We start from the raw sequence: 27,565 nt of genomic DNA, 5'->3' as shown, positions 1-27,565 counted from the left end.
CTCACTGATAAATTCCACATCTAACCAGAGTCACTCCTGTTACCAGTATTATACAATGTTATGCCAATTCTGGCCTACTGCTATGAAATATCTGTTCTCATTTTCCCAGTACTAGTAGAGACATTAACAATTTTCCACCAAAAATCTTATAAACAAAATGTGCTAGAATAGGCACACCTGCCAAGAAAGGAATGTTTCTTTTAAAATATAAAATAATCGTTGCCCTAAGTTTTAATAAAGATCTCACTGTGTCAATGTTGCAGCACATGAAAGTGATGCATAACATATTGATGTATACCTCCTTTATTTACTGTGATGGTATAGAAGTTGTATCTAATTTACAATTTTAATTAAGAGAAAGCTTGGCTCATTAATATCTCGTCTCTTACTTTGACTTTGTCGTGGAGTCATCATCTGTATCTGTGACTCCTTCTTTGTCCATAAGCATTTTACGGAAGGCAGACACTTTGCGAGTAATTTCTTCCTCTGTGTGTCTAGTGAAAGAAGCAAATGACATACCAACGATAATAATACACGGTCAGGGATGCAGCCGAATCGAATGAGTAGTGTGTGTCAGACTTGAGAGAACAGAACTAAGAATGCCTCTAGCATGTATTAAAGATCAGACGTATAACTTAACTGATACAGCATACAGAGTATATAACAAAATGATCCGAGATGTGAAGATAAATTCAGAATTGAAAGATGTACACCAGTATGAAGGATTTCGTATTTTATGAAAGCAATTATATAATACTGTACATCTAGGCTAAAGTTGGAAGGGAGTACTTACAGGAAACAAATAAAGTGAGAGAGATGGAGTTCCCATATCCAGGGAATAGTGAAGATTTTGTGTACTCTTACTATGATTCCTGTGCAAAGAAGAGCTATAAATCTTTGCACAGTGCTTCTATAGTAATTTGCCAGTTTTGCATAGAATTTTGCTATGTGAAACAAGATAACTTCTTCTTTTTATTGGTAACTTTCATTATGTTAGTGAAGAGGAAACTTAATTTTCTCAAGTTTTACTGCCAGCTTATAAACCTTCTATTGCGATTTGTTTCAAAGTCCATTATTATCATCTTAAAGACCTACCCTTGTTCTTCCAAATGTTCTTGCATTTCAAAGCATTTGATCTCCACCTGTCGCTTCCTCTCGTGAGCCAATATTTCTTGGTTTGGAGGTCTGCTGAGGGCTGCTTCAGTTTTTTTAATTTCTTCCTCGGACTTATACTCCATCTTTTGGTGTGCATTTCGCACCAGGGCAAAGTTTCTTTGTACAAAGCCATTTGTCCCACTACCACGAGCTGTGGTGAGCCCTACACCGTTGTACATGACTCACAGGGAGTGATGTTTCTTAAAAATTCTGCAATTAAAAACCATGATAATAAGTTAGTGAAATTATTTTGACCTTAACATTGTCAACAAAGTTCATGTCACACAATTCTGAAAAGACTTAGCCCATATATTAGGCATACGGTGAGTATATAAGGCAAAACATCCACCTAGGCTAACAATAACATTAGGCCTAACAACGTAAGGCCTTACTAACTACAGTAATACAGAATATAAAGCTTTTGAAGAACATTTGCTGTTACGAATATGACATCACATACCACCTACTGTGAATACTACAAGGAAATATCAAGGGTTTAGTGAGTCAAAATAAGCTCCATTCAATCAAACATATAATAGGAAAAGATATCGAGATGTGGCTGTTAACTAACAGTGTGGAATATCTTTCTTTTTCATTTGTCACATTGTCGGCCACCACTCACACCACACAATGTCCCTTTATTTGATTCCCTAAATCATATACTATAAAGTATAGGCCTAGGACTAAGACTTTTTGTTTTCACAATCTGCTATGCCTAACGCTAAATGCAATCAACATGAAATGCAGGAATATGATGCCGACTATCAAACTATCTTTGCATCAACTGGCTGGCATCTTACTTACTATCCTAGCCGTACTCTAGCATACGCAATAGTAATTAGGTCAAACTTAGTAAGTATCAAAGCCTAACGTTATGTTTACTGACTCTACAGTGTAAGCACTTGTCACTAGAACGTAGAACTGTAGTATTGTCAACAGTACTACATGGTCCTGGGCCTATCACTCCAGTAATGTGCAACATCGCAACAAAAAGATACCCAAGTAAGAAGTCTAACAGTCCCTGTTCTACTGATTGATCTTACGTTTTACGCTACAAAATCCGTCGCAGCAGAACGTTTCACTCCCTGATGATATCGAAGTTATTTGAGTTTTTGGGATGAATAAAACGTTAATATTTTCCAATGTGCACTGGCGAAGCGAGACGAATTTCATCGATTTTACGATGCGCTGGTGTTGAATTGTGTGGATTTGCGAGATTTAGAACTTATATAGCGCCATCAAACTTACGAGCTCGACGCTTTTATTCGCTCGCGTTTAGGTTAACACTGAATTCATCACTTTCCATGCCGCTAATGCATACATAGACATATCCAGCGGTGGGGGGGGCAGTAAAGTCCTATAAATTGCTACAGGTTGGGCCGACTGAAACGTCATCATGGCTTATGTTCTTCCGAATCTTTATTTTCCATTTATAAATTAAATTTGTTTATTTATTCTTGAAATCTGCTTCATGTGGAACACTTATAGTTAATTGTCAATAGTTATATTTTATTCAGACCTTCAAATTGCCTCTTCATTCTTTCTTCTTTCTCTTAAGTTTTTCATCTTTTCCGTTATCTAAATTGCTCTGTAGATAACCGATTTGTACATTATACAGAAGAAACAAAAGACTTGAAAACAATATTTTTTATAGTGTTTTTATTCGTTTGTTTGATATTTTGCAGTTTTGTAGTTTTGCATTTTTCTGTTTCACCTTTTACTGTAAAGCGCTTAGTGGCCTCTGTGATGTTAGGCGCTATATAAATGCTTTATATTATTATTATTATTATTAATATTGCAATGATAATTTTACTCACTGTGTTTACTCAATGTGTTGTTGTTGAAAAGGAGATTCTTAATAAAATTTCCCAAAACTTTCAAAATTCTGCATTAACAATAAACATGCTAGCTGGAGTTGTGTCCATCCTTTGATGGAGGCATATTTACACTCTATAGATGATCAAATTCTGCCATCATGATATCCTTTCATAGAAAACTTGATCATTCTTCTCAGTTTTCCATATTGTAATAAATTTAGAGAAATATATATCAAACGTTACAAAATTTGCATTGCCTTAGAATTTTACTGCACCATTTCCCAAGCTAACCATTATTGAACTCAGGGGACAACTTGTTTGTATCAATTTTCTCAAGCTCCAAACCTGTAGGTTGCACAGTTTAAGCTGGCTACAGCTGATACGAACAACTGTTATCCATATTGACCCACACTAATGGAGATAGGATTAGTAGATCTGCAGTAAGTTTATAAGGAGAGAATTTCAGAAAGTCCTTAATGAAGTTAAGAAATACAATGAAACTTTATCCTGATAGTCTATGAAGCAAAGACAAACTTTTAAAAATTTGAGGGGAAAAAACATGTTACTCCTTTAATGACGTTTCAATAGAAATTCCCAGATTTTCCACCCACTTAGAGCTGGTATTAAAGTTGTTATTTGTATATATTATGATTCTGCCAAATCGATCCTCATTGTCATCCACTTACAATAAAATACCCGGTTAATTTCATTCGTATTGGTTGCCATGGTAACTTTGCATCTTTGGTTGTCATGGTAACTTTGCATTTTCAAATTGTCATGAACCACCAGTCTGTATGATTGATTTGAAGTTTAACAACCCCATTTCATGATTAGTATCCTCGCTCTCTCCAGGAATAACGCCATCTTTTCCAAGCACACATGATCTCAGGGTACCGCCACCAATTACACCCTCCAATGTTACCGTGGAAACTGACTCCATAAAAGTGACAATTATTTTACTAGTCTGTGGCACTTCTCCTGTAAACTGCCAGGCAGATTGTCCACACGAAGGCAATGCAGCTTTGAAAGAGAACTCTGAACTAAAAATTGAAATATGAGGAAAAGAACAAAAGAGAACAAACGAAGGTGATTAGTGAACTTTTAAAAGAAAGGAAGTCTCAAAAGATCTCAACATAAATCAGATGACTTGTTCATGTTTGAGGTTTTGGCATTAAAAGTTAAATTTGTGAAAAGCATTGTTTGGATGCATTTCAGTCTTGTGCAGATTCACAATTGTCGACCATGGTTTTATGCAAACATTATTGTGGAATGACAGGTGCCACTAAATTGTTGACCATGGTTTTATGCAAACATTATTGTGGAATGACAGGTGTCACTAAATCAAGTATTCCACACAGCTTTAGTGAAATGATAACATTACCTGTATTGGCACATAATTCAGATTAATAAACTGTAGAACAGTCCAAATTTTCCAGTTCATCTTTAGGGCAGTCCAAAATGTGGTTCTTATTTTATCCACAGATGCAGTATGTCCAATTCCCTGAAATAATGGATAAAAATATATATATGGGGCAGTGCAAAAATGGTTCAAACTTTGAAATTCATTTGTGATTATCTGCAAAGAGGAGTCCATGCTAATTTGTTTATTTAACTGGACTCGTTTGTTTACTAACTCATACTTACAATTCTTTGAGAAAAATCCATCTGGACCATCTCCAAATGGACCAAGGTACATAAAATGATTTAGGCAGCTGCTAAAGTTACCATGTTACCATGAAAAGGTTTCCTACCACTAAAATAAGTGAACAAGTTTCAAAGAAGAAGGTTGTAATTTTCAAGTTTTTTGGCAAAACAGACAACTTCACTAGTCACTGGCCTGCATCCCATTCCTGTGTTTGTTCAACCTCAGATACAGCTTATATCAGGCGCGTAGCCAAGGGGGGGGGGGCGTAGGGGGCAGCCACCACCCCCCCCTTGAGCATATTTTTTACAATTTTTTTTAAGGTTTTTATGATATCGCTAGTATTTTCAAAAGAGAAAATGCTAAGATGCAACTAACAAGGCATGGGAAGTGCCATTTCCGGCGATCTGGGAGGCATTTACAGCCAAAATTTTCTTGTACGCTTCGCACCAACACATGGTGGCGCTACGCTTAGATAGTTTGCAATGCCGAATCTACAGTTTCGCCCCTCCCTTGGCAAATTCCTGGCTACGCGCCTGGCCTATATACTAACTGGCAGGAGGGATAGCGGGACAAGTTGTTATTGTGTGCTTTATTAAGGTCAAATGCAAGTTTTGTCGGGCAGGTTAATTGAAAATTTTTATAGCTACCACATCAAACAAAACTTTCCCTTACAGTAGTAGTATCTAAATCAATGAATTATTGTTACACATGTCAAAGGCTAAATGTGGACATATACACACATGAACATAAGCACACAACTACAAATGCAAACATCCATGTAACTTTATTGGATGGGGTTATAAAAAGTTAAAAGAATATGAACCCATAGAAAGACCCACAGAATCAAGCGAGCATGCATGTATACAGTGTACACTAAAGCAACCTATTCTATTCTTACCTCTAATAATCCCAACAGATAGAAAAACACGAGGAGGTAGGGTGGTGCAATCACAAATCTGTCCGCTATGATTCTCTTGATAGCATAGTATGAGACATCTTTGGGAATAAACTGATCCAACCAAGAATAAAAGTAATGGGCTAATGGTCCTGAGTAACATAACCTGCAAAAATACAAAAATGTTAAGTTAGCTATGACAATTACGGAACAACATAAACAAACTCTATGAAATGAGTACGTGACTAAATATAAGTGTGTGAAATAAAATTTGTGAAATAAACTTAATGTAGACATGAAATAAATGTAATGAACTCATGTTAGACCAAATAATGGCCCAACTGATCAACAACTATCCTACGAAAAGGTTCATGATCACTAAATGTGGTGATCATAAGGATTGTCATTCCTCACAATGGCACACAGTCACATGTACATCCACAATACAGACTGGTATTCAAATTTGAATTCTAGTAAGTGCTGCTTGAATTAGTCATTCTCATATATATTGTTTCAACTGCTGTGCACCATTAGAATTGAAAACCTTTTCACATCTATCTTGGAGGTGAATTCAGGGAATCCGAAGCAACGAAAGGGTTATAGATAGGTCTTGATGAAAAGCAAATTTGTTTATTCAATAGTTCATAGACACAAAATGAAAAATAAGTCATATATTTATATTGTATGTGGATGTGGATGAGGGACATTACAAATTACGCCTGGTACTTTGAGTAGCCTCTCACCCTAAAATGGCAAAAGCCCCCGTCTGGCGAACGGTAAGAGGTGAAGAGTCTCTCAGGACAATCTTCTGTGCGATAATGTCTCCAACAGCTGCAATCACTCCACTGCAAATATTCAAAATCAAGAAATAATGAGAGTTCACTACAAAGCATATGAGATAAGGGAAGATCGGTTTTCTTATTTTCACTAAATATTCTGTGTTGTTTGCACAACAGCTGGATGAATGGAACATTTTTCCCTTAGCATGGTTATATGGAAAATGGTGCACTCAACCTGTTTAACATATATTTGTATTAAATATAACACATAAAACCTTGATTGCATATCACCACCAGAATGGATAAATTGTCATATTCAAATTGTTATAAAACTGGCCAAAGTTGGCTACATGGGAGAATTTGTGGCAAACTTTAGAAGGCTAGATAATTTCATCCAAAGCTAGACCTAGCCTTGCTGTCGTGCAGGCCTGCTACTTATCTGTGCAACCGATGTGAACGCTCCGCATTTCTATAGAGGTGAACGTCGGCGGACGTAGGTATTACGAAGTGCTAAGTACACAAGTAATACACGTCCGTGTCGCGGGCAAGCCTACTACTGCCTCCCAGTGTGTAATCTTACTTTTCGGTTAACAATAACAACTACTGTATAAGTAAAAATTCGCAGAACATGACTTAAGCCTACGCTAGGCATAGGCCTATATTGTAATAAAATTTGTTAAGGTACCTGGACACAGATTTAGTCAGCAGGGGTCGTTCCTTGAGGAGCTTGAGGTACGCTTTCCATATTTTCTCGGCTTCAACCGAAATTTTGCCTTTCTTTGAATCTTTTGCATCGTTCGCCCTACTGCTTTCCACTTCCATGTCAGGCCTTTAATTAATTTAAATTGTAAATAGAATTGATAGTCGCTACGGCAGTATTATAGACTGACGCCACACCTGTTTGAACGTAGCAGCCACTAAGAGCAGCCACTAACAGCAGCCAATAGTGTATACATCAACGTTACACGCCGTTGGCCACTGATGTTTGTACACTGTGACGAGCGCTGGGTACGCTGTGGCGGTAAAGTGGATCCCCAGCAGCCACTAAGGGCAGCCTAAATTAGCGGACAATAACAAGACTGCTACTTTTTCGTACCTGTTTTAAAGCGATCATAATTAACGCTATGAATACTGTAAAATGCCAATAATTGCACCATATGAGAGATGAGTTGTTGCTCTTTCATGTAATATAATTTTGGAATTTAATGGTGGACGAAATCTGCATCCATATTGAACTGAAACTTGTGATCCTACCAAATCTTGTGGAGAAAGGCGTAAATTGCGGCAATTTTTATACCATTGTTTTTCTTTTTTTTTTCAAATGTCTAAACAATTAATTTATGAGAATATGCAACAGTCAAGAGGGGTACAATGACGATGTTAAGTTATTCCTCTTATACGTGGTATGAAAAAACAGCCAGTAACACTTTGATTTATTGAAATTCGATGGCTACAAACCGTGTGATCCTAACAGGAGTGGGAAGCAAATGGGAAAATTAGCTCGAAACGCGCGGTAATGTGTTATGATCCAAACGTATTATTATTTCAAAATCGGTTAATTTGAGTTATCGACCTAGTTAGGAGGTCCGGTTAGCATCAAATCAAAGAAAACAATTTCTTCTTTCACGTGTAATACCTACTATCGGTAACAAAGCCGATTTTTTTTGACCAAAAGTGGCCTAAACGTTTTAAAATATTGATTTTTTTTTCTTCTTCTTCAAAATCAATTAATTCTAGTTATGGAACCTACTGGCATGTCTGGTTAGCACCACATTAAAGTAGAAAGGTTCATCTTTCACGTGGTATACCTCTACTATCGGTAACAAAAATGATTTCTTGACCAAAAGTGACCTTAAAGTTTTAACCCCGATACGGACATCTCTAAACGCGCTGTATATACGTAGTGTGTAATGATAAGAAAAATGGTTAATTTTTATTTTTTCAAAATCGATTAACTTTAGTTATGGAGCCTACTGGCATGTCTGGTTAGCACCACATTAAAGTAGAAAGGTTCATCTTTCACGTGGTATACCTCTACTATCGGTAACAAAAATGATTTCTTTACCAAAAATTGCCTTAAAGTTTTAACCCCGATACGGACATCTCTAAACGCGCTGTATATACGTAGTGTGTAATGATCAGAAAAATGGTTAATTTTTATTTTTTCAAAATCGATTAACTTTAGTTATGGAGCCTACTGGCATGTCCGGTTAGCACCACATTAAAGTAGACAGGTTCATCTTTCACGTGGTATACCTCTACTATCGGTAACAAAAATGATTTCTTGACCAAAAATTGCCTTAAAGTTTTAACCCCGATACGGACATCTCTAAACGCGCTGTATATACGTAGTGTGTAATGATCAGAAAAATGGTTAATTTTTATTTTTTCAAAATCGATTAACTTTAGTTATGGAGCCTACTGGCATGTCCGGTTAGCACCACATTAAAGTAGACAGGTTCATCTTTCACGTGGTATACCTCTACTATCGGTAACAAAAATGATTTCTTGACCAAAAATTGCCTTAAAGTTTTAACCCCGATACGGACATCTCTAAACGCGCTGTATATACGTAATGTGTAATGATCAGAAAAATGGTTAATTTTTATTTTTTCAAAATCGATTAACTTTAGTTATGGAGCCTACTGGCATGTCCGGTTAGCACCACATTAAAGTAGACAGGTTCATCTTTCACGTGATATGCCTCTGCTATCGGTAACAAAAATGATTTCTTGACCAAAAATTGCCTTAAAGTTTTAACCCCGATACGGACATCTCTAAACGCGCTGTATATACGTAGTGTGTAATGATCAGAAAAATGGTTAATTTTTATTTTTTTCAAAATCGATTAACTTTAGTTATGGAGCCTACTGGCATGTCCGGTTAGCATCACATTAAAGTAGAAAGGTTCCTCTTTCACGTGGTATATCTCTACTATCGGTAACAAAAATGATTTCTTGACCAAAAATTGCCTTAAAATTTTAACCCCGATACGGACATCTCTAAACGCGCTGTATATCTAATGTGTAATGATCCCAAAAATGATTTTATTTCCCCCTCCAAAATCGATTAACTTTAGTTATGGAGCCTACTAGGATGTCCGGTTAGCACAACATTAAAGTAGACAGGTTCATCTTTCACGTGATATACCTCTACTATCGGTAACAAAAATGATTTCTTGACCAAAAATGGCCTTAAAGTTTTAACCCCGATACGGACATCTCTAAACGCGCTGTATATACGTAGTGTGTAATGATCAGAAAAATGGTTAATTTTTATTTTTTTCAAAATCGATTAACTTTAGTTATGGAGCCTACTGGCATGTCCGGTTAGCACCACATTAAAGTAGAAAGGTCCCTCTTTCACGTGGTATACCTCTGCTATCGGTAACAAAAATGATTTCTTGACCAAAAATTGCCTTAAAGTTTTAACCCCGATACGGACATCTCTAAACGCGCTGTATATACGTAATGTGTAATGATAAGAAAAATGGTTAATTTTTATTTTTTCAAAATCGATTAACTTTAGTTATGGAGCCTACTGGCATGTCCGGTTAGCATCACATTAAAGTAGACAGGTTCATCTTTCACGTGATATACCTCTACTATCGGTAACAAAAATGATTTCTTGACCAAAAATTGCCTTAAAGTTTTAACCCCGATACGGACATCTCTAAACGCGCTGTATATACGTAGTGTGTAATGATCCCAAAAATGATTTTTTTCCCCTCCAAAATCGATTAACTTTAGTTATGGAGCCTACTAGGATGTCCGGTTAGCACAACATTAAAGTAGACAGGTTCATCTTTTACGTGGCATACCTCTACCATCGGTAACAAAAATGATTTCTTGACCAAAAATGGCCTTAAAGTTTTAACCCCGATACGGACATCTCTAAACGCGCTGTATATACGTAGTGTGTAATGATCAGAAAAATGGTTAATTTTTATTTTTTTCAAAATCGATTAACTTTAGTTATGGAGCCTACTGGCATGTCCGGTTAGCACCACATTAAAGTAGAAAGGTTCCTCTTTCACGTGGTATACCTCTGCTATCGGTAACAAAAATGATTTCTTGACCAAAAATTGCCTTAAAGTTTTAACCCCGATACGGACATCTCTAAACGCGCTGTATATACGTAATGTGTAATGATAAGAAAAATTGTCAATTTTTATTTTTTCAAAATCGATTAACTTTAGTTATGGAGCCTACTGGCATGTCCGGTTAGCATAACATTAAAGTAGAAAGTTTCCTCTTTCACGTGGTATACCTCTACTATCGGTAACAAAAATGATTTCTTGACCAAAAATTGCCTTAAAGTTTTAACCCCGATACGGACATCTCTAAACGCGCTGTATATACGTAATGTGTAATGATAAGAAAAATGGTTAATTTTTATTTTTTCAAAATCGATTAACTTTAGTTATGGAGCCTACTGGCATGTCCGGTTAGCACCACATTAAAGTAGAAAGGTTCATCTTTCACGTGGTATACGTCTACTATCGGTAACAAAAATGATTTCTTGACCAAAAATTGCCTTAAAGTTTTAACCCCGATATACGGACATCTCTAAACGCGCTGTATATACGTAATGTGTAATGATCAGAAAAATGGTTAATTTTTATTTTTTCATAATCGATTAACTTTAGTTATGGAGCCTACTGGCATGTCCGGTTAGCACCACATTAAAGTAGACAGGTTCATCTTTCACGTGATATACCTCTACTATCGGTAACAAAAATGATTTCTTGACCAAATATGGCCTTAAAGTTTTAACCCGATACGGACATCTCTAAACGCGCTGTATATACGTAGTGTGTAATGATCAGAAAAATGGTTAATTTTTATTTTTTTCAAAATCGATTAACTTTAGTTATGGAGCCTACTGGCATGTCCGGTTAGCATCACATTAAAGTAGAAAGGTTCCTCTTTCACGTGGTATATCTCTACTATCGGTAACAAAAATGATTTCTTGACCAAAAATGGCCTTAAAGTTTTAACCCCGATACGGACATCTCTAAACGCGCTGTATATACGTAATGTGTAATGATAAGAAAAACTGTCAATTTTTATTTTTTCAAAATCGATTAACTTTAGTTATGGAGCCTACTGGCATGTCCGGTTAGCACCACATTAAAGTAGAAAGGTTCATCTTTCACGTGGTATACGTCTACTATCGGTAACAAAAATGATTTCTTGACCAAAAATTGCCTTAAAGTTTTAACCCCGATACGGACATCTCTAAACGCGCTGTATATACGTAATGTGTAATGATAAGAAAAATGGTTAATTTTTATTTTTTCAAAATCGATTAACTTTAGTTATGGAGCCTACTGGCATGTCCGGTTAGCATCACATTAAAGTAGAAATTTTCCTCTTTCACGTGGTATACCTCTGCTATCGGTAACAAAAATGATTTCTTGACCAAAAATTGCCTTAAAGTTTTAACCCCGATACGGACATCTCTAAACGCGCTGTATATACGTAATGTGTAATGATAAGAAAAATGGTTAATTTTTATTTTTTCAAAATCGATTAACTTTAGTTATGGAGCCTACTGGCATGTCCGGTTAGCACCACATTAAAGTAGAAAGGTTCATCTTTCACGTGGTATACGTCTACTATCGGTAACAAAAATGATTTCTTGACCAAAAATTGCCTTAAAGTTTTAACCCCGATACGGACATCTCTAAACGCGCTGTATATACGTAGTGTGTAATGATCAGAAAAATGGTTAATTTATATTTTTTTCAAAATCGATTAACTTTAGTTATGGAGCCTACTAGGATGTCCGAATAGGACCACATTAAAGTAGAAAGTTTCCTCTTTCACGTGGTATATCTCTACTATCGGTAACAAAAATGATTTCTTGACCAAAAATTGCCTTAAAATTTTAACCCCGATACGGACATCTCTAAACGCGCTGTATATACGTAATGTGTAATGATAAGAAAAATGGTTAATTTTTATTTTTTCAAAATCGATTAACTTTAGTTATGGAGCCTACTGGCATGTCCGGTTAGCATCACATTAAAGTAGAAAGGTTCATCTTTCACGTGGTATACGTCTACTATCGGTAACAAAAATGATTTCTTGACCAAAAATTGCCTTAAATTTTTAACCCCGATACGGACATCTCTAAACGCGCTGTATATACGTAGTGTGTAATGATCAGAAAAATGGTTAATTTTTATTTTTTTCAAAATCGATTAACTTTAGTTATGGAGCCTACTGGCATGTCCGGTTAGCATCACATTAAAGTAGACAGGTTCATCTTTCACGTGGTATATCTCTACTATCGGTAACAAAAATGATTTCTTGACCAAAAATTGCCTTAAAATTTTAACCCCGATACGGACATCTCTAAACGCGCTGTATATCTAATGTGTAATGATCCCAAAAATGATTTTTTTCCCCTCCAAAATCGATTAACTTTAGTTATGGAGCCTACTAGGATGTCCGGTTAGCACAACATTAAAGTAGACAGGTTCATCTTTCACGTGATATACCTCTACTATCGGTAACAAAAATGATTTCTTGACCAAAAATTGCCTTAAAGTTTTAACCCCGATACGGACATCTCTAAACGCGCTGTATATACGTAGTGTGTAATGATCAGAAAAATGGTTAATTTTTATTTTTTTCAAAATCGATTAACTTTAGTTATGGAGCCTACTGGCATGTCCGGTTAGCACCACATTAAAGTAGAAAGGTTCCTCTTTCACGTGGTATACCTCTACCATCGGTAACAAATATGATTTCTTGACCAAAAATTGCCTTAAAGTTTTAACCCCGATACGGACATCTCTAAACGCGCTGTATATACGTAATGTGTAATGATAAGAAAAATGGTTAATTTTTATTTTTTCAAAATTGATTAACTTTAGTTATGGAGCCTACTGGCATGTCCGGTTAGCATCACATTAAAGTAGAAATTTTCCTCTTTCACGTGGTATACCTCTGCTATCGGTAACAAAAATGATTTCTTGACCAAAAATTGCCTTAAAGTTTTAACCCCGATACGGACATCTCTAAACGCGCTGTATATACGTAATGTGTAATGATAAGAAAAATGGTTAATTTTTATTTTTTCAAAATCGATTAACTTTAGTTATGGAGCCTACTGGCATGTCCGGTTAGCACCACATTAAAGTAGAAAGGTTCATCTTTCACGTGGTATACGTCTACTATCGGTAACAAAAATGATTTCTTGACCAAAAATTGCCTTAAATTTTTAACCCCGATACGGACATCTCTAAACGCGCTGTATATACGTAGTGTGTAATGATCAGAAAAATGGTTAATTTTTATTTTTTTCAAAATCGATTAACTTTAGTTATGGAGCCTACTGGCATGTCCGGTTAGCATCACATTAAAGTAGACAGGTTCATCTTTCACGTGGTATATCTCTACTATCGGTAACAAAAATGATTTCTTGACCAAAAATTGCCTTAAAATTTTAACCCCGATACGGACATCTCTAAACGCGCTGTATATCTAATGTGTAATGATCCCAAAAATGATTTTTTTCCCCTCCAAAATCGATTAACTTTAGTTATGGAGCCTACTAGGATGTCCGGTTAGCACAACATTAAAGTAGACAGGTTCATCTTTCACGTGATATACCTCTACTATCGGTAACAAAAATGATTTCTTGACCAAAAATTGCCTAAAAGTTTTAACCCCGATACGGACATCTCTAAACGCGCTGTATATACGTTATGTGTAATGATCAGAAAAATGGTTAATTTTTATTTTTTTCAAAATCGATTAACTTTAGTTATGGAGCCTACTGGCATGTCCGGTTAGCACCACATTAAAGTAGAAAGGTTCCTCTTTCACGTGGTATACCTCTACCATCGGTAACAAATATGATTTCTTGACCAAAAATTGCCTTAAAGTTTTAACCCCGATACGGACATCTCTAAACGCGCTGTATATACGTAATGTGTAATGATAAGAAAAATGGTTAATTTTTATTTTTTCAAAATTGATTAACTTTAGTTATGGAGCCTACTGGCATGTCCGGTTAGCATCACATTAAAGTAGAAATTTTCCTCTTTCACGTGGTATACCTCTGCTATCGGTAACAAAAATGATTTCTTGACCAAAAATTGCCTTAAAGTTTTAACCCCGATACGGACATCTCTAAACGCGCTGTATATACGTAATGTGTAATGATAAGAAAAATGGTTAATTTTTATTTTTTCAAAATCGATTAACTTTAGTTATGGAGCCTACTGGCATGTCCGGGTAGCACCACATTAAAGTAGAAAGGTTCATCTTTCACGTGGTATACGTCTACTATCGGTAACAAAAATGATTTCTTGACCAAAAATTGCCTTAAAGTTTTAACCCCGATACGGACATCTCTAAACGCGCTGTATATACGTAGTGTGTAATGATCAGAAAAATGGTTAATTTATATTTTTTTCAAAATCGATTAACTTTAGTTATGGAGCCTACTAGGATGTCCGAATAGGACCACATTAAAGTAGAAAGTTTCCTCTTTCACGTGGTATACCTCTACTATCGGTAACAAAAATGATTTCTTGACCAAAAGTGGCCTTAAAGTTTTAACCGTGATACGGACATCTCTAAACGCGCTGTATATACGTTATGTGTAATGATCCAAAAAATGATTAATTCCTGTGTGGGCAATTGGGCCTTTGAGGTTGCTGCATGGGTCCCGTTACAGTTAAAATATGAAGTCGTTGGTATTTTTGGATACCGCAATGTCCAATAGGGCCAACACCTCTAAACGAATTATCCTGCTTTTTGTTAACATAATCAAATCACGTGTGGGCCATGGGCCCTTGAGGTTGTCTGGGCCATGGTAGAGGATAAATTTGTAGTCATAGGTTTTTCTTTTTTTAATACCCGACAACCTTATGGTCCAGCGCCAATAAAAAGAAATCATCCTGCTCTCTTTTCACATGATTAAATCATGTGTGGGCCACGGGCCCTTTCTGGCTGCTGTATGGGTCCTGGTACATCATAAAGTTGTTGTTATTAGTATTTTTGGATACCCCAATTTCCAAAGGGTCCAATGCCACTTTAAGAATCACCCTGCTCTCATTTCACATAAATGAATCATATGTGGGCCACAGGCCTTTTTTGGTTGCTGCCTGCATGGGCCCATGTACATCATAAAGTTGCTGTAATTAGTATTTTGGGACACCCCAATGTTTAACTGGTGTACCGCAAAATGAATTATCCTTGTCTCTTTTCGCATGATTAATACCATTTTGATGGGCCCTTCTGCAGGGCCCGTCACAAGGTACAATTACTGTCATTGCTATGGTTCTAAAAGTATCTTACTTTGAGTTTTATCCAGCGCTTTTGCCTTGCGTCTTTCACATGATTAAATCAACATTTGAGCCCCCTATTTTAATTGAAGGCACATTTAGACTACATACACGCACATTGTGCGGCACGGCAGCAACACATAACCTTGAATCCTGGTCATAAACGGACATAAGCTGCCCATTAAACCCTCTGTCTCTTTTCAAATCTTCTGGGTTCCCGGTCCAGTTGAGTATCGAATCGATGCAGACTGGGTTGAAAGTAAACGCGGGCCAAGTGCAGTGCAATGCAATAAACTAGGCTCACATCACTGCAAGATGCGAGCCATCATAATGACGTCACAGGTCGATTTACTGCAAATTTATCCTCTACCATGGCCCAGACAACCTCAAGGGCCCATGGCCCACGCGTGATTTGATCATGTGCAAAGACACAAGGATTATTCTATAGTTGCATTGGACCCTTTATACATTGGAAAAAACAAAAAAATACCATCTACGACTTTTATCTGTACCGGGCCCCAGGCAACAGCCATAAAGTGCCCATGGCCCACACATGATTTGATTATGTTAACAAAAAGCAGGATAATTCTTTTAGAGGTGTTGGCCCTATTGGACATTGCGGTATCTAAAAATACCAACGACTTCATTTTTAACTGTAACGGGGCCCATGCAGCAACCTCAAAGGCCCAATTGCCCACACAGGAATTAATCATTTTTTGGATCATTACACATAACGTATATATATATATATGTTGAATTTGACATGTTGATAGACGTAATGACATATTGGTATTTTGTCTCGATATGTTCATATGGAATTGTAACATGTTGATATCGAATTGGACATATATATTAACTTGGACACTCCACTTTCTTTTTCGACATTTATGGAACGTTTGGCTCTCCGTACTCTTCGACTGTCTTTGTGTTATGTTATCACTTAGTTTTGTATGAACTGATCATCTGATCACTGTATCGTCTCTGTATTCCAATCAAGTCTTGGTAATAAACAGAAAGTAATTCATCAATTCTTTTCATGTTGCGATCACTCAGCTGATTAGATTTAAGAACTTTCATTCTCGATTCAGCATGACCAATTGTTCGTGGTACCGAAACTTTACGAACGTTTCTGGTAATACTATTTATATCTCTATATTAGTATGTCGGTTCAAGTCACCGAGAAGTAACCCAGACCAAAAAGCAGATGACGGTAATAAAACAGTCTCCAATTCTTTCATAAGTACTGGAGAGTAAAATAGATTGGGATCATACATTTGTTCTTGTATTCACTGGCGGATCCAAGGGGGGGCCAAGGGGGGCCATGCCCCCCCCCAAAGGTGAGCAAAAAAGTGTTTCCGAACATCCGCTAAATCGTATGATTGGAAATTAAAAAAAATCGAGAGGGATAGCAATGGTAGACTAGTCTAAACCTTTTCGTTTTCTGGTTTAAAATTAAATGCAGAGCTCCCAACTGACCCGCAATTCGCGGGAATTAGACCCGCAGTCTAACACCCAAACCCGCTGACCCGCACAAGCGTCCGAAAAAAACCGCATTGTAATTGTCAAGTATACATAAAACAATTTGCATCGAATTTTGTATGAGCATATGAGCATGTATGTATGAGCATGAGGATTTACAGTTTAACACCATTTTGCAGTTACAGGCTGGTTGTAAGAAATTTATAACCTATGAGAAATAAAATTTCTTGAGAAAGATGATCCCAACTTTGTTTTATAAATATTTTAGAAAATTACACCTGGGAAACATTTTTTTTAGAAGTAAATTAACATCACCATTGTACACTTTTGTCGCACCAAATTGCATCTGAGGGCATTCAGCAATAGAAAATTTTGGATGTAACTAAGTGTGAATATAGGGTTTGTCATGTCTCATAGAGAGTCTGTTTAACTTATAAGACGTTTTATTGTTGTGATAATATTACAAATTATACTTTTACAAAGAGGTAATGAGAAGAGAGATTAATATCGTCAGTCATTCTTTAGAACCTCAAGATCATACTGCAGGATGATTCGTACAGACTCCACACAGACTTCATGTTGGTTATATGGTCTTATGGTACGATGTGAAGATTTTCTTGTCATGCCTCAAAAAGGAAAATGACTAACTTCTTTTGAAAGAAAATACAGTACGACGAAAAGTTATCAATTTTATTTGATTACATATTTTGTCTATATAGTCTGATATTTCGGTACAGGTGGAGCACAGAAGTAGATTTGATACAAAGAGTAGCTATGGAGCACAAATATTCAGTTTGTTCCGACAAGAAGGACAAAATTGAATCATAAATAAATCTAATCAAGAAATCAGTTTTAGGGGTCTGTATCGGGGTTAAAACTTTAAGGTCACTTTTGGTCAAGAAATCATTTTTGTTACCGATAGTAGAGGAATACCACGTAAAAGAGGAACCTTTCTACTTCAATGTGAAGCTAACCGGACATCCTAGTAGGCTCCATAACTAAAGTAAATCGATTTTGAAAAAAATAAAAATTAACCATTTTTCTGATCATTACACATTACGTATATACAGCGCGTTTAGAGAAGGGTCTGTATCGGGGTTAAAACTTCAAGGTCACTTTTGGTCAAGAAATCAGTTTTGTTACCGATAGTAGAGGTATACCACGTAAAAGAGGAACCTTTCTACTTTAATGTGGTGCTTACCGGACATCCTAGTAGGCTCCATAACTAAAGTAAATCGATTTTGAAAAAAATAAAAATAATAAATTTTTCTGATCATTACACATAACGTATATACGGCGCGTTTAGAGAAGGGTCTGTATCGGGGTTAAAACTTCAAGGTCACTTTTGGTCAAGAAATCATTTTTGTTACCGATAGTAGAGGTATACCACGTAAAAGAGGAACCTTTCTACTTTAATGTGGTGCTAACCGGACATCCTAGTAGGCTCTATAACTAAAGTTAATCGATTTTGAAAAAAATAAAAATTAACCATTTTTCTGATCATTACACATTACGTATATACGGCGCGTTTAGAGAAGGGTCTGTATCGGGGTTAAAACTTTAAGGTCACTTTTGGTCAAGAAATCATTTTTGTTACCGATAGTAGTGGTATACCACGTAAAAGAGGAACCTTTCTACTTTAATGTGGTGCTAACCGGGCATCCTAGTAGGCTCCATAACTAAAGTTAATCGATTTTGAAAAAAATAAAAATTAACCATTTTTCTGATCATTACACATAACGTATATACGGCGCGTTTAGAGAAGGGTCTGTATCGGGGTTAAAACTTTAAGGTCACTTTTGGTCAAGAAATCATTTTTGTTACCGATAGTAGAGGTATACCACGTAAAAGAGGAACCTTTCTACTTTCATGTGGTGCTAACCGGGCATCCTAGTAGGCTCCATAACTAAGTTAATTGATTTTGAAAAAAATATAAATCAACCATTTTTCTGATCATTACACATTACGAATATACAGCGCGTTTAGAGAAGGGTCTGTATCGGGGTTAAACTTTAAGGTCACTTTTGGTCAAGAAATCATTTTTGTTACCGATAGTAGAGGTATACCACGTAAAAGAGGAACCTTTCTACTTTCATGTGGTGCTAACCGGACATCCTAGTAGGCTCCATAACTAAAGTTAATCGATTTTGAAAAAAAAAAAAAAAAATTAACCATTTTTCTGATCATTACACATTACGTATATACAGCGCGTTTAGAGATGTCCGTATCGGGGTTAAAACTTTAAGGTCACTTTTGGTCAAGAAATCATTTTTGTTACCGATAGTAGAGGCATACCACGTAAAAGAGGAACCTTTCTATTTCAATGTGAAGCTAACCGGACATCCTAGTAGGCTCCATAACTAAAGTTAATCGATTTTGAAAAAAATAAAAATCATAAATTTTTCTGATCATTACACATAACGTATATACGGCGCGTTTAGAGAAGGGTCTGTATCGGGGTTAAAACTTTAAGGTCACTTTTGGTCAAGAAATCATTTTTGTTACCGATAGTAGAGGTATACCACGTAAAAGAGGAACCTTTCTACTTTCATGTGGTGCTAACCGGGCATCCTAGTAGGCTCCATAACTAAAGTTAATCGATTTTGAAAAAAATATAAATCAACCATTTTTCTGATCATTACACATTACGAATATACAGCGCGTTTAGAGAAGGGTCTGTATCGGGGTTAAAACTTTAAGGTCACTTTTGTTCAAGAAATCATTTTTGTTACCGATAGTAGAGGTATACCACGTAAAAGAGGAACCTTTCTACTTTCATGTGGTGCTAACCGGACATCCTAGTAGGCTCCATAACTAAAGTTAATCGATTTTGAAAAAAAAAAAAAAATTAACCATTTTTCTGATCATTACACATTACGTATATACGGCGCGTTTAGAGATGTCCGTATCGGGGTTAAAACTTAAAGGTCACTTTTGGTCAAGAAATCATTTTTGTTACCGATAGTAGAGGCATACCACGTAAAAGAGGAACCTTTCTATTTCAATGTGAAGCTAACCGGACATCCTAGTAGGCTCCATAACTAAAGTTAATCGATTTTGAAAAAAATAAAATTAACCATTTTTCTGATCATTACACATTACGAATATTCAGCGCGTTTAGAGATGTCCGTATCGGGGTTAAAACTTCAAGGTCACTTTTGGTCAAGAAATCATTTTTGTTACCGATAGTAGAGGTATACCACGTAAAAGAGGAACCTTTCTACTTTAATGTGGTGCTAACCGGACATCCTAGTAGGCTCTATGACTAAAGTTAATTGATTTTGAAAAAAATAAAATCAACCATTTTGCTGATCATTACACATTACGAATATACAGCGCGTTTAGAGATGTCCGTATCAGGGTTAAAACTTTAAGGTCACTTTTGGTCAAGAAATCATTTTTGTTACCGATAGTAGAGGTATACCACATGAAAGAGGAACATTTCTACTTTCATGTGGTGCTAACCGGACATCCTAGTAGGCTCCATAACTAAAGTTAATCGATTTTGAAGGGGAAAAAAATCATTTTTTTTAGATCATTACACCTTAGATACAGCGCGTTTAGAGATGTCCGTATCGGGGTTAAAACTTTAAGGCCACTTTTGGTCAAGAAATCATTTTTTTTACCGATAGTAGAGGTATACCACGTAAAAGAGGAACCTTTCTACTTTGATGTGGTCCTATTCGGACATGCCAGTAGGCTCCATAACTAAAGTTAATCGATTTTGAAAAAAAAATAAAAATTAACCATTTTCCTGATCATTACACATTACGTATATACAGCGCGTTTAGAGATGTCCGGATCGGGGTTAAAACTTTAAGGCCATATTTGGTCAAGAAATCATTTTTGTTACCGATAGTAGAGGTATATCACGTGAAAGATGAACCTGTCTACTTTAATATGGTGCTAACCGGACATCCTAGTAGGCTCCATAACTAAAGTTAATCGATTTTGAAAAAAAAAATCATTTTTCTGATCATTACACATCTTAAGTATATACAGTGCGTTTGGGGTTTTTATTGTCACCAATCTAGCGTTTTTTCGTCAACTGTCGCTGGTAACACTGGTTATAACAAACACACACGACCGCAGTTGTAGTACTGTGTGTCATGTCTTACTGTCCTTTTTTTCTTAGTGGCTGCTGTTAGTGTCTGCTCTTAGTGGCTGCTACCTTCAATGAGGCTGACGCCACTGATCTGTAGTGTACAGATCAGCGTTACCAGCGACAGTTGACGAAAAAACGCTAGATTTGCGAAAATAAAGCCCTAGAAAACGCTAAATGGTAGTTTCCCTAACATTCGTGTTGTTTGGAGTCAATTTAACACAGATTCGTAGGATGAATGGGTCACCGATCACAAAATAGATTTTGAATAGTTGATTTGAGTGTAGTCTGACCCAGAAAATTTGAAAAAAAAATATGGAAATTTTCGGTAGGAAATTCCGAAGATTGGGCAAAAATACTCAAAATAAATTTGGATGGGTCTCCAAGTAAGAATTTTGTCTAAAAAATCTGAAAAGTGGTCAATTTTTGGCAAATTTAACTAGTTTTAGGCAAAAAACGGTAGAATTACCAAAATTAGAAAAAACGTGCGCTAGAACCCCACAAATGACTAAAAACGCTAGATCTAGTGTAAAAACGCTAACTCTGGTAACACTGGTACAGATCAGTGACTGACGCATGTCTGTAGTACTAGTCAGGGTTGACCCATCATTTTGAGTTCATTTCATGTACCTCTTCCGAAACACACTCATAAAAATTGAACACACCTTACACAAACGTTATAGTCAACCATGACTAACCTGTCGTCTGCTCCGTCCGATCCTAAAGTTGGACCAAAGTCTAAGTTAAATATTCAATTCGGTATATAATATCCCTGTTACGTGAGTTAATCTCGTTCTTGTACTTGTCGGCCAACCAAATCAAGTTGACCTTGTTTAAAAAATGAGCATCGAATTAATCAAACACTGTGGTGGATGCCACTGTGGAAGAGTTCGCTTTGAGGTTCTAGCACCTGAGATCTTGGAAGTTATGGACTGCAAGTAAGTGTCAAAATATTGTTACGAGGGCCCATTGTAGCATAACGCTAGTCACTGTTGAACCTAATGTTATAATATAGGAAGTATTTGAAACGGCCTACGTGACGAATCAATATTTGAGAAATTAGGTCGGGTTACCGTGTCAGAATGTTATTTGTAATGAGCAATACATGATTGTTCTGTTATATTCCTTATGATGACACGCTGGTGTCGGTTTCTCGAAACTGGGTCGAATTGTTACTCAGGTGTATCGAGAAAGATCCAGATGATTCTTGACATGGCGAATCGTATAAAAACCAGATCGGAAAGTCTCTCATTTTCTGAACGAATACAAGCGACGACACATATTATACCATTCTACTATATATCGCCAGTGCTCAACTGCCAGTAGTTTCTGAGGGATTGAGATATCGATACCAAGATTGGTTCTACACTTCCATTCAGAAGTTCGTTACGCCAGGAGTTGGTGGCTATAAAGCTGATTTTGGACTGGCTCTGGTAATATTTAGTCGGCGAGAAGTTCGACTTGTGCTTCACTCGATTGTGGCTGGAAGTCCGTCTTCTATTTTGGAGCATCGCCGGAAAGAAGGTGACTGCTGTTTCTGGGATCGCGAGAAACTTCGTCGAGGACCAGTGAATTTCGCGGTACAACGGACCGAGAATCGTCGTCATCAAGGTCGTGGCCGCTGAGGGATATCGCCGTTAGAAGAGACCAGCGTTTTTTAAAGTGTATCCTATCTTGTTAAGTTTGTGAGTAATTTTCTATATTGTAATTACCACTTGTTGTTGTTGGTTCAAACTCCATTGTTCAATATAGTTTACGTTCTCATTCAAATTCTCTAGACTCGTCAATTTGTCTGTGTTCCTTCCAGAAAGGAACCCAGGCTTGTGTCCCATTAAAAATTAATTATCGAGACCTCTCGCATTCCAACGTGACAAAATAGATTGTATCCTAAATTTCTAAAGGTGTAATGAGTACTATCAGTGGCATAAGTATAAGGCCTTGGGCTAACCTAGGCTAAAAATGTGGAATGACTGCAAATGTGGGGTGTTACTAAAACGAATGACAATTGCGTTACACATAACGAATGACAATATGTTGTACACACTAAAAAATTGCGTTGACTAAAACGAATGACAGTAATGACAGCACAGACATTTGCTTCAACCGGATATCACAGTTCAGACTTCGTGGGTATCTAGATCTAGTAAAGTACGGACAAGATACAAACGCACCTTATAGTAAGTGAAATTGTAAGTCTGATTTTAAAAAGTAAATATAACGTCATTTTTCCGATATTAATTGTTAGAAACTAACAATACTATAATCTTGAAACGGCTTCAGTTATCTTTCTATATAAATCTACAGAGGTAAAAAGCACAGCACTCAAGTGCATTCTCACACAAAAACTTTCCCTGTGGTTTCTATCCGTAAATTACACCAAAACCCTGCAACCATGTAACATGCAATTTTCCTCAAATCTTTTGCGCAGAAAACCAGTAACCGCATTTACTCCACTCCGTTAATCATTCTATCTCTTCTCAACACTGTCATTCGCTGTCATTCGCGAATGATAATTAGCCCTTTACAAAGTCAATTGTCATTCGCTGTCATTCGTTTTAGTTTGTCCCGCAAATGTGACACAAATTCTGCATCATATACTGCATTGTTTAATTTAACAGTGTGATACATTCTTAGTTGGTCTGTGTTCCTATCAATCATGATCAACAAATAATTTATCCTTCATTTACATTTTGAGGTGTGCTAATAGTAATAGTAGTTGTACCAGCTCTAGATCCAGAAATTACAAAGTAGGATTAATATTCGGCATAACCTTTTTTCTAATAGGGTTGTGAATGAATGGGAACGGTTTGCCTGAGAAAGTTGTATTTGCAAGTAGTGTGAATGGGTTAAAGAATGCCTATAGACAAGTTCTTTACGGATTGTAATTGGTCTGATTTTTTTTTTTGTGTCATGGTTTTTTTTCTCTCTCCCATAGGGTCCTTAATTGCCCCTCCTGAACCTTTGTTCTACTAAACTTAGCTAAACTAATCAGTCACTTTCAGTTGTGTTGTTACATTGACAAGATTTATTACCAGCACTTCAAAGTTAACATTCTGAAAGTTATGTATGGTACATAAGACCTATTTATGTCAGATTCACTTGTGGGCAGACCTGCTCACTTGTCTTTCACAAATAAAGGGAGATTTACAGATATTCATCCCCAAAAAGACTGGAAATTAGGACAAATATGGTGAATAAAGCTTAACCCAACTTAAGCAAGATGTTAAAGTTACAAAGAAACATGTTTGATACCTTTACACATCACCTCTGCAATAATATGTATAGGCTACATAAAGATCATTGTTGTGCTAACATTAGTAAGACAGAACGCGATGGCATCAATATTTTATGCAATTATTTCCTGAAAAAGGAAGTGGATTTTCTCCACAGCAATCTTAAAATAACTTGCTAAAATCCCCCTGCAGCCTCCAAAACATTATGTTTTGGACGTTAAATGGATGTGTGCCGAGAGATTGGCTTCTGTCAGCTTGCGAGTCTAAAGGCCTCCATGGCTTCTTTCGCGAGTTCCTGCTTGCGGGAAGATCACATATACATACATACATACATACATACATACATGATTAATAATGTGTGGTACACTCCCCCCCCCCACTCCTCTCCACTTTGTGCAGATTCACATACCACTAGGATGATTAGGATAAGTCAGTATAAATCAATGCAGTGACAGAATGAGGCCAAAATAATAACAAAAAGTTTGAGAAGTCAAGGAAGTTGGTTTAATCACATGTTCTTATACAAGTGAATTTCTATTTTTTGACAAATTATAATTTGTAAAGAACCTTTACAAGAAACATGTTACAAAATTTTGTAACATTTGACAGGTATTCCTGTCAGTTATGACCACAGCTTCGTCAGTAGACATTATTAACCCAAGTAACTTTTCTTCCTTTTTACAGTTGCAGCATATGTACAAAGAAACAGAACAGACATATTATTGTTCCAGAAGGAAACTTTAAATTACTTAAGGTATGGATTCAAAACATGGACAATTTATTTTTGCATTCGTGGAGTTTTGTCCAAATCCTAGCATGGCTAGATTGTTGTATAATAATAAGAATGTAGGATGAAGTACTACCATCTGTGGGGATAATTGTATACCAGATTGAAAAGTTTCATACTCAAAGTGTGCAAGCTTTCCACAGATGCCTTTGTTTTATTTCATAATTAACAGAAACTTGTTTCTCAAGTGGTGATACTGGTTTGTGATCAAGTTTGATACCCATACACAAATACGGAGGAGAGCTAGGTTTATCCCATACATCCCTTTTAAGACCATGTAGCCAAAACATTACAGATCCTGATTTCTGGCAATGACTGGACTCAACCTTAAAGTAAAGTGTGTGGTTACAACTCTGATGCAGACCTGTCAACAATCCTATGGAAGAGAGTGGATGTAATCACTAGACCATTGAATGTAGAACTCTTGACCATATCATCAGTGCATAACCCTTGATATCATTGATGTTTTTCAATTGTATACAAGAATGTTTTGCTTTTGATGAAATTTAAATCCTCTCTTTTTCTCCATTCGTTTTTGTTTGTTTCTTGCTTTAGGGGGAGGATTCTTTAACAGTTTATACATTTGGAACTGGAGTAGCCAAGCATACCTTTTGTAAGGTTTGTGGAGTGCAGAGCTTTTATTCTCCTCGGTCAAATCCAGACGGGAAAGGAATAGCAGTACACTGCCTTGATAGTGGAACTGTGAAGGGAACCAAACTACACACATTTGATGGACAGAACTGGGAGAAATCTATGAAAGAAGATGATCTTAGCAATATGTCCAAACCATGAAGGAATTCTCAGACCCTAAGTAGATATTCTGTAGGTAATAATTATGCAACTGCCAAATTATCAAATCATACCTGTCTGCTCAGCTTTACTTCAACTCTGTAATGTTTGGTTAATGACTCCAAACAGTGATTACCAATACAAGAAATAATCATAAGTACACAGAGATGGAAAGTGTAACTATATAGTTCTTTATTTAATGAAGTCTGATGCGCAGCATTGTATATTGAATACACAGTCACTCTTGAGGTCAAGGGGGTCTAGAACAAAGCTGGCAACTTGTCAACCATTATGACATCATCTAAGGGGAAGAGTTTCTCATACTGTGGTTTGCGAATGATACACTTTGTTACCAGGGGTTTACTATAGTTGCTCATCATTACAAACTCAGAATTTAACCAAAAACACCAAGATTCCCCAGTTTTTTCTGTGGAAACAATTTCCAGAACCATAAAACAAGATCTCCTTTCACTAAGTTAACTGCACCAGTTTGTTTTATTGCGATGCTAGGGAACAGTATCAGGAATCTATGTGGTCATGATGGTGTGTGTGTAACAGGGGGGCCTAAGGTGTACATAATAACTAAAGTCACTAGGCTAGGCTGTTTTATAACTGAAATATATAATTAAATATTAAATATTGAAATATAATTAAGTCAACTTGCACTGTGCTTGAGTAGTTGTAAGCTTTGGGGCACCCGTCAGAACTGGGGGTTATTGTGTGTTATTCCTTAATTTATCATTTGAATAAGGTGAATTATTTTAGACTGCGCTGGAGTGGATGTATTTTGGGGAAACTGCATTTAAGACTACATTTACCGGCCAGTTGATGGTTACTTAAGGTTGTATCATTTTGCTGTTATATTTTGATTAATTTATTTGTACTTACGGTTTTGGTGATCTTCCTTTATGCAGTGGCGTTGCTGGCAGGAACCTTGCATAATAAACGTAACCCTCACTCAGGAATGTGCTGTAATATCAGCAGTGTTACATTTGTGTGTGTACGTGCGTTACTCTTAGCTTATAAACACGATATCTCAGGAGCTTCATGCATAACCAAAAATTAGGACCACAGCTTGTTTTCTTTCTCACTCATGATTGGTTCATTCAGTGATAGATTTGATGAATAGTAATGATATTCCAAACTAGGTAATATTGAAACAATCAAAGCGAATCACTCACGATCAAAGTTAGTCGTATAACTTACCGCTTCATTCAATCTTTTATTTTACAGTCATCTATTCAACTTTCATTCATCTAATAGAAGTCGATTGTGGTTATCTGGTCGCGGAGCATTTTAATAATAATTTACCAAATCATTCAATTGAATGTGTGTTTTAATAACTTTCAACTTTCCTGCTGCGCCGAGTCCCCAATATGTCACAATTGGATATTCAAGACTGGGCTAACATAAGGGGTGGGGGGGGGGGGAATTGCAATGAAGACTTAGGAATTCTTTATGGTTGTCATTTTGTACAAGGGTGAAATTTACCCTAATTCCCACCCTCCTTTTCCCCTCTGTACACACATTTAGTCACTTCATGTAAGGACTGTCTTTATCACTTAATTGGTTGGAAT

General features: G+C 36.5%; 3 protein-coding genes across 8 annotated transcripts in view; 1 reads left to right on the top strand and 2 right to left on the bottom strand.

Annotated features, from left to right (window-relative positions):
* LOC139981047 (uncharacterized) overlaps positions 1 to 2,365 on the bottom strand; it is a 29,809-nt gene extending 27,444 nt beyond the window's left edge. For 2 of the 6 annotated variants that reach the window (XM_071993178.1, XM_071993175.1), the window contains exons 1-3: positions 2,199 to 2,365; positions 1,096 to 1,365; positions 390 to 494 (exon numbers count right to left, since the gene is read on the bottom strand). In XM_071993178.1, coding sequence (XP_071849279.1) covers positions 390 to 494; positions 1,096 to 1,288 — 298 coding nt within the window. In that variant the 5' untranslated portion in view covers positions 1,289 to 1,365; positions 2,199 to 2,365. Of the gene's footprint in view, positions 1 to 389; positions 495 to 1,095; positions 1,366 to 1,959; positions 2,056 to 2,198 lie in introns of those variants that run through there. The other 4 variants (XM_071993179.1, XM_071993177.1, XM_071993180.1 and 1 more) reach the window with 3 other exon arrangements.
* Positions 2,366 to 2,958: 593 nt separating this feature from the next.
* LOC139981049 (peroxisomal membrane protein 2-like) lies at positions 2,959 to 21,284 on the bottom strand. The gene is made up of 6 exons (XM_071993187.1): positions 21,270 to 21,284; positions 6,977 to 7,186; positions 6,256 to 6,357; positions 5,516 to 5,678; positions 4,354 to 4,473; positions 2,959 to 4,012 (listed from the first exon to the last, which is right to left on the bottom strand). Exons 2-6 carry the CDS (start codon positions 7,111 to 7,113, stop codon positions 3,932 to 3,934), a joined length of 603 nt encoding a protein of 200 aa, XP_071849288.1. The 5' UTR covers positions 7,114 to 7,186; positions 21,270 to 21,284; the 3' UTR covers positions 2,959 to 3,931.
* A 584-nt stretch (positions 21,285 to 21,868) lies between these two features.
* Positions 21,869 to 27,311, top strand: LOC139981050 (centromere protein V-like). Its single transcript, XM_071993188.1, has 3 exons — positions 21,869 to 22,117; positions 25,097 to 25,166; positions 25,755 to 27,311. The coding sequence occupies exons 1-3, from the start codon at positions 22,020 to 22,022 to the stop codon at positions 25,989 to 25,991; spliced, it is 405 nt and encodes a 134-aa protein (XP_071849289.1). The 5' UTR covers positions 21,869 to 22,019; the 3' UTR covers positions 25,992 to 27,311.
* The last annotated feature ends 254 nt before the right edge of the window (positions 27,312 to 27,565 follow it).

Source organism: Apostichopus japonicus, chromosome 15 (assembly GCF_037975245.1).
Source record: "Apostichopus japonicus isolate 1M-3 chromosome 15, ASM3797524v1, whole genome shotgun sequence".
Taxonomy (NCBI): domain Eukaryota; kingdom Metazoa; phylum Echinodermata; class Holothuroidea; order Aspidochirotida; family Stichopodidae; genus Apostichopus; species Apostichopus japonicus.
The sequence above is the reverse complement of the archived record's forward strand: the minus strand, read 5'-3'. Positions and strand labels throughout refer to the sequence as shown.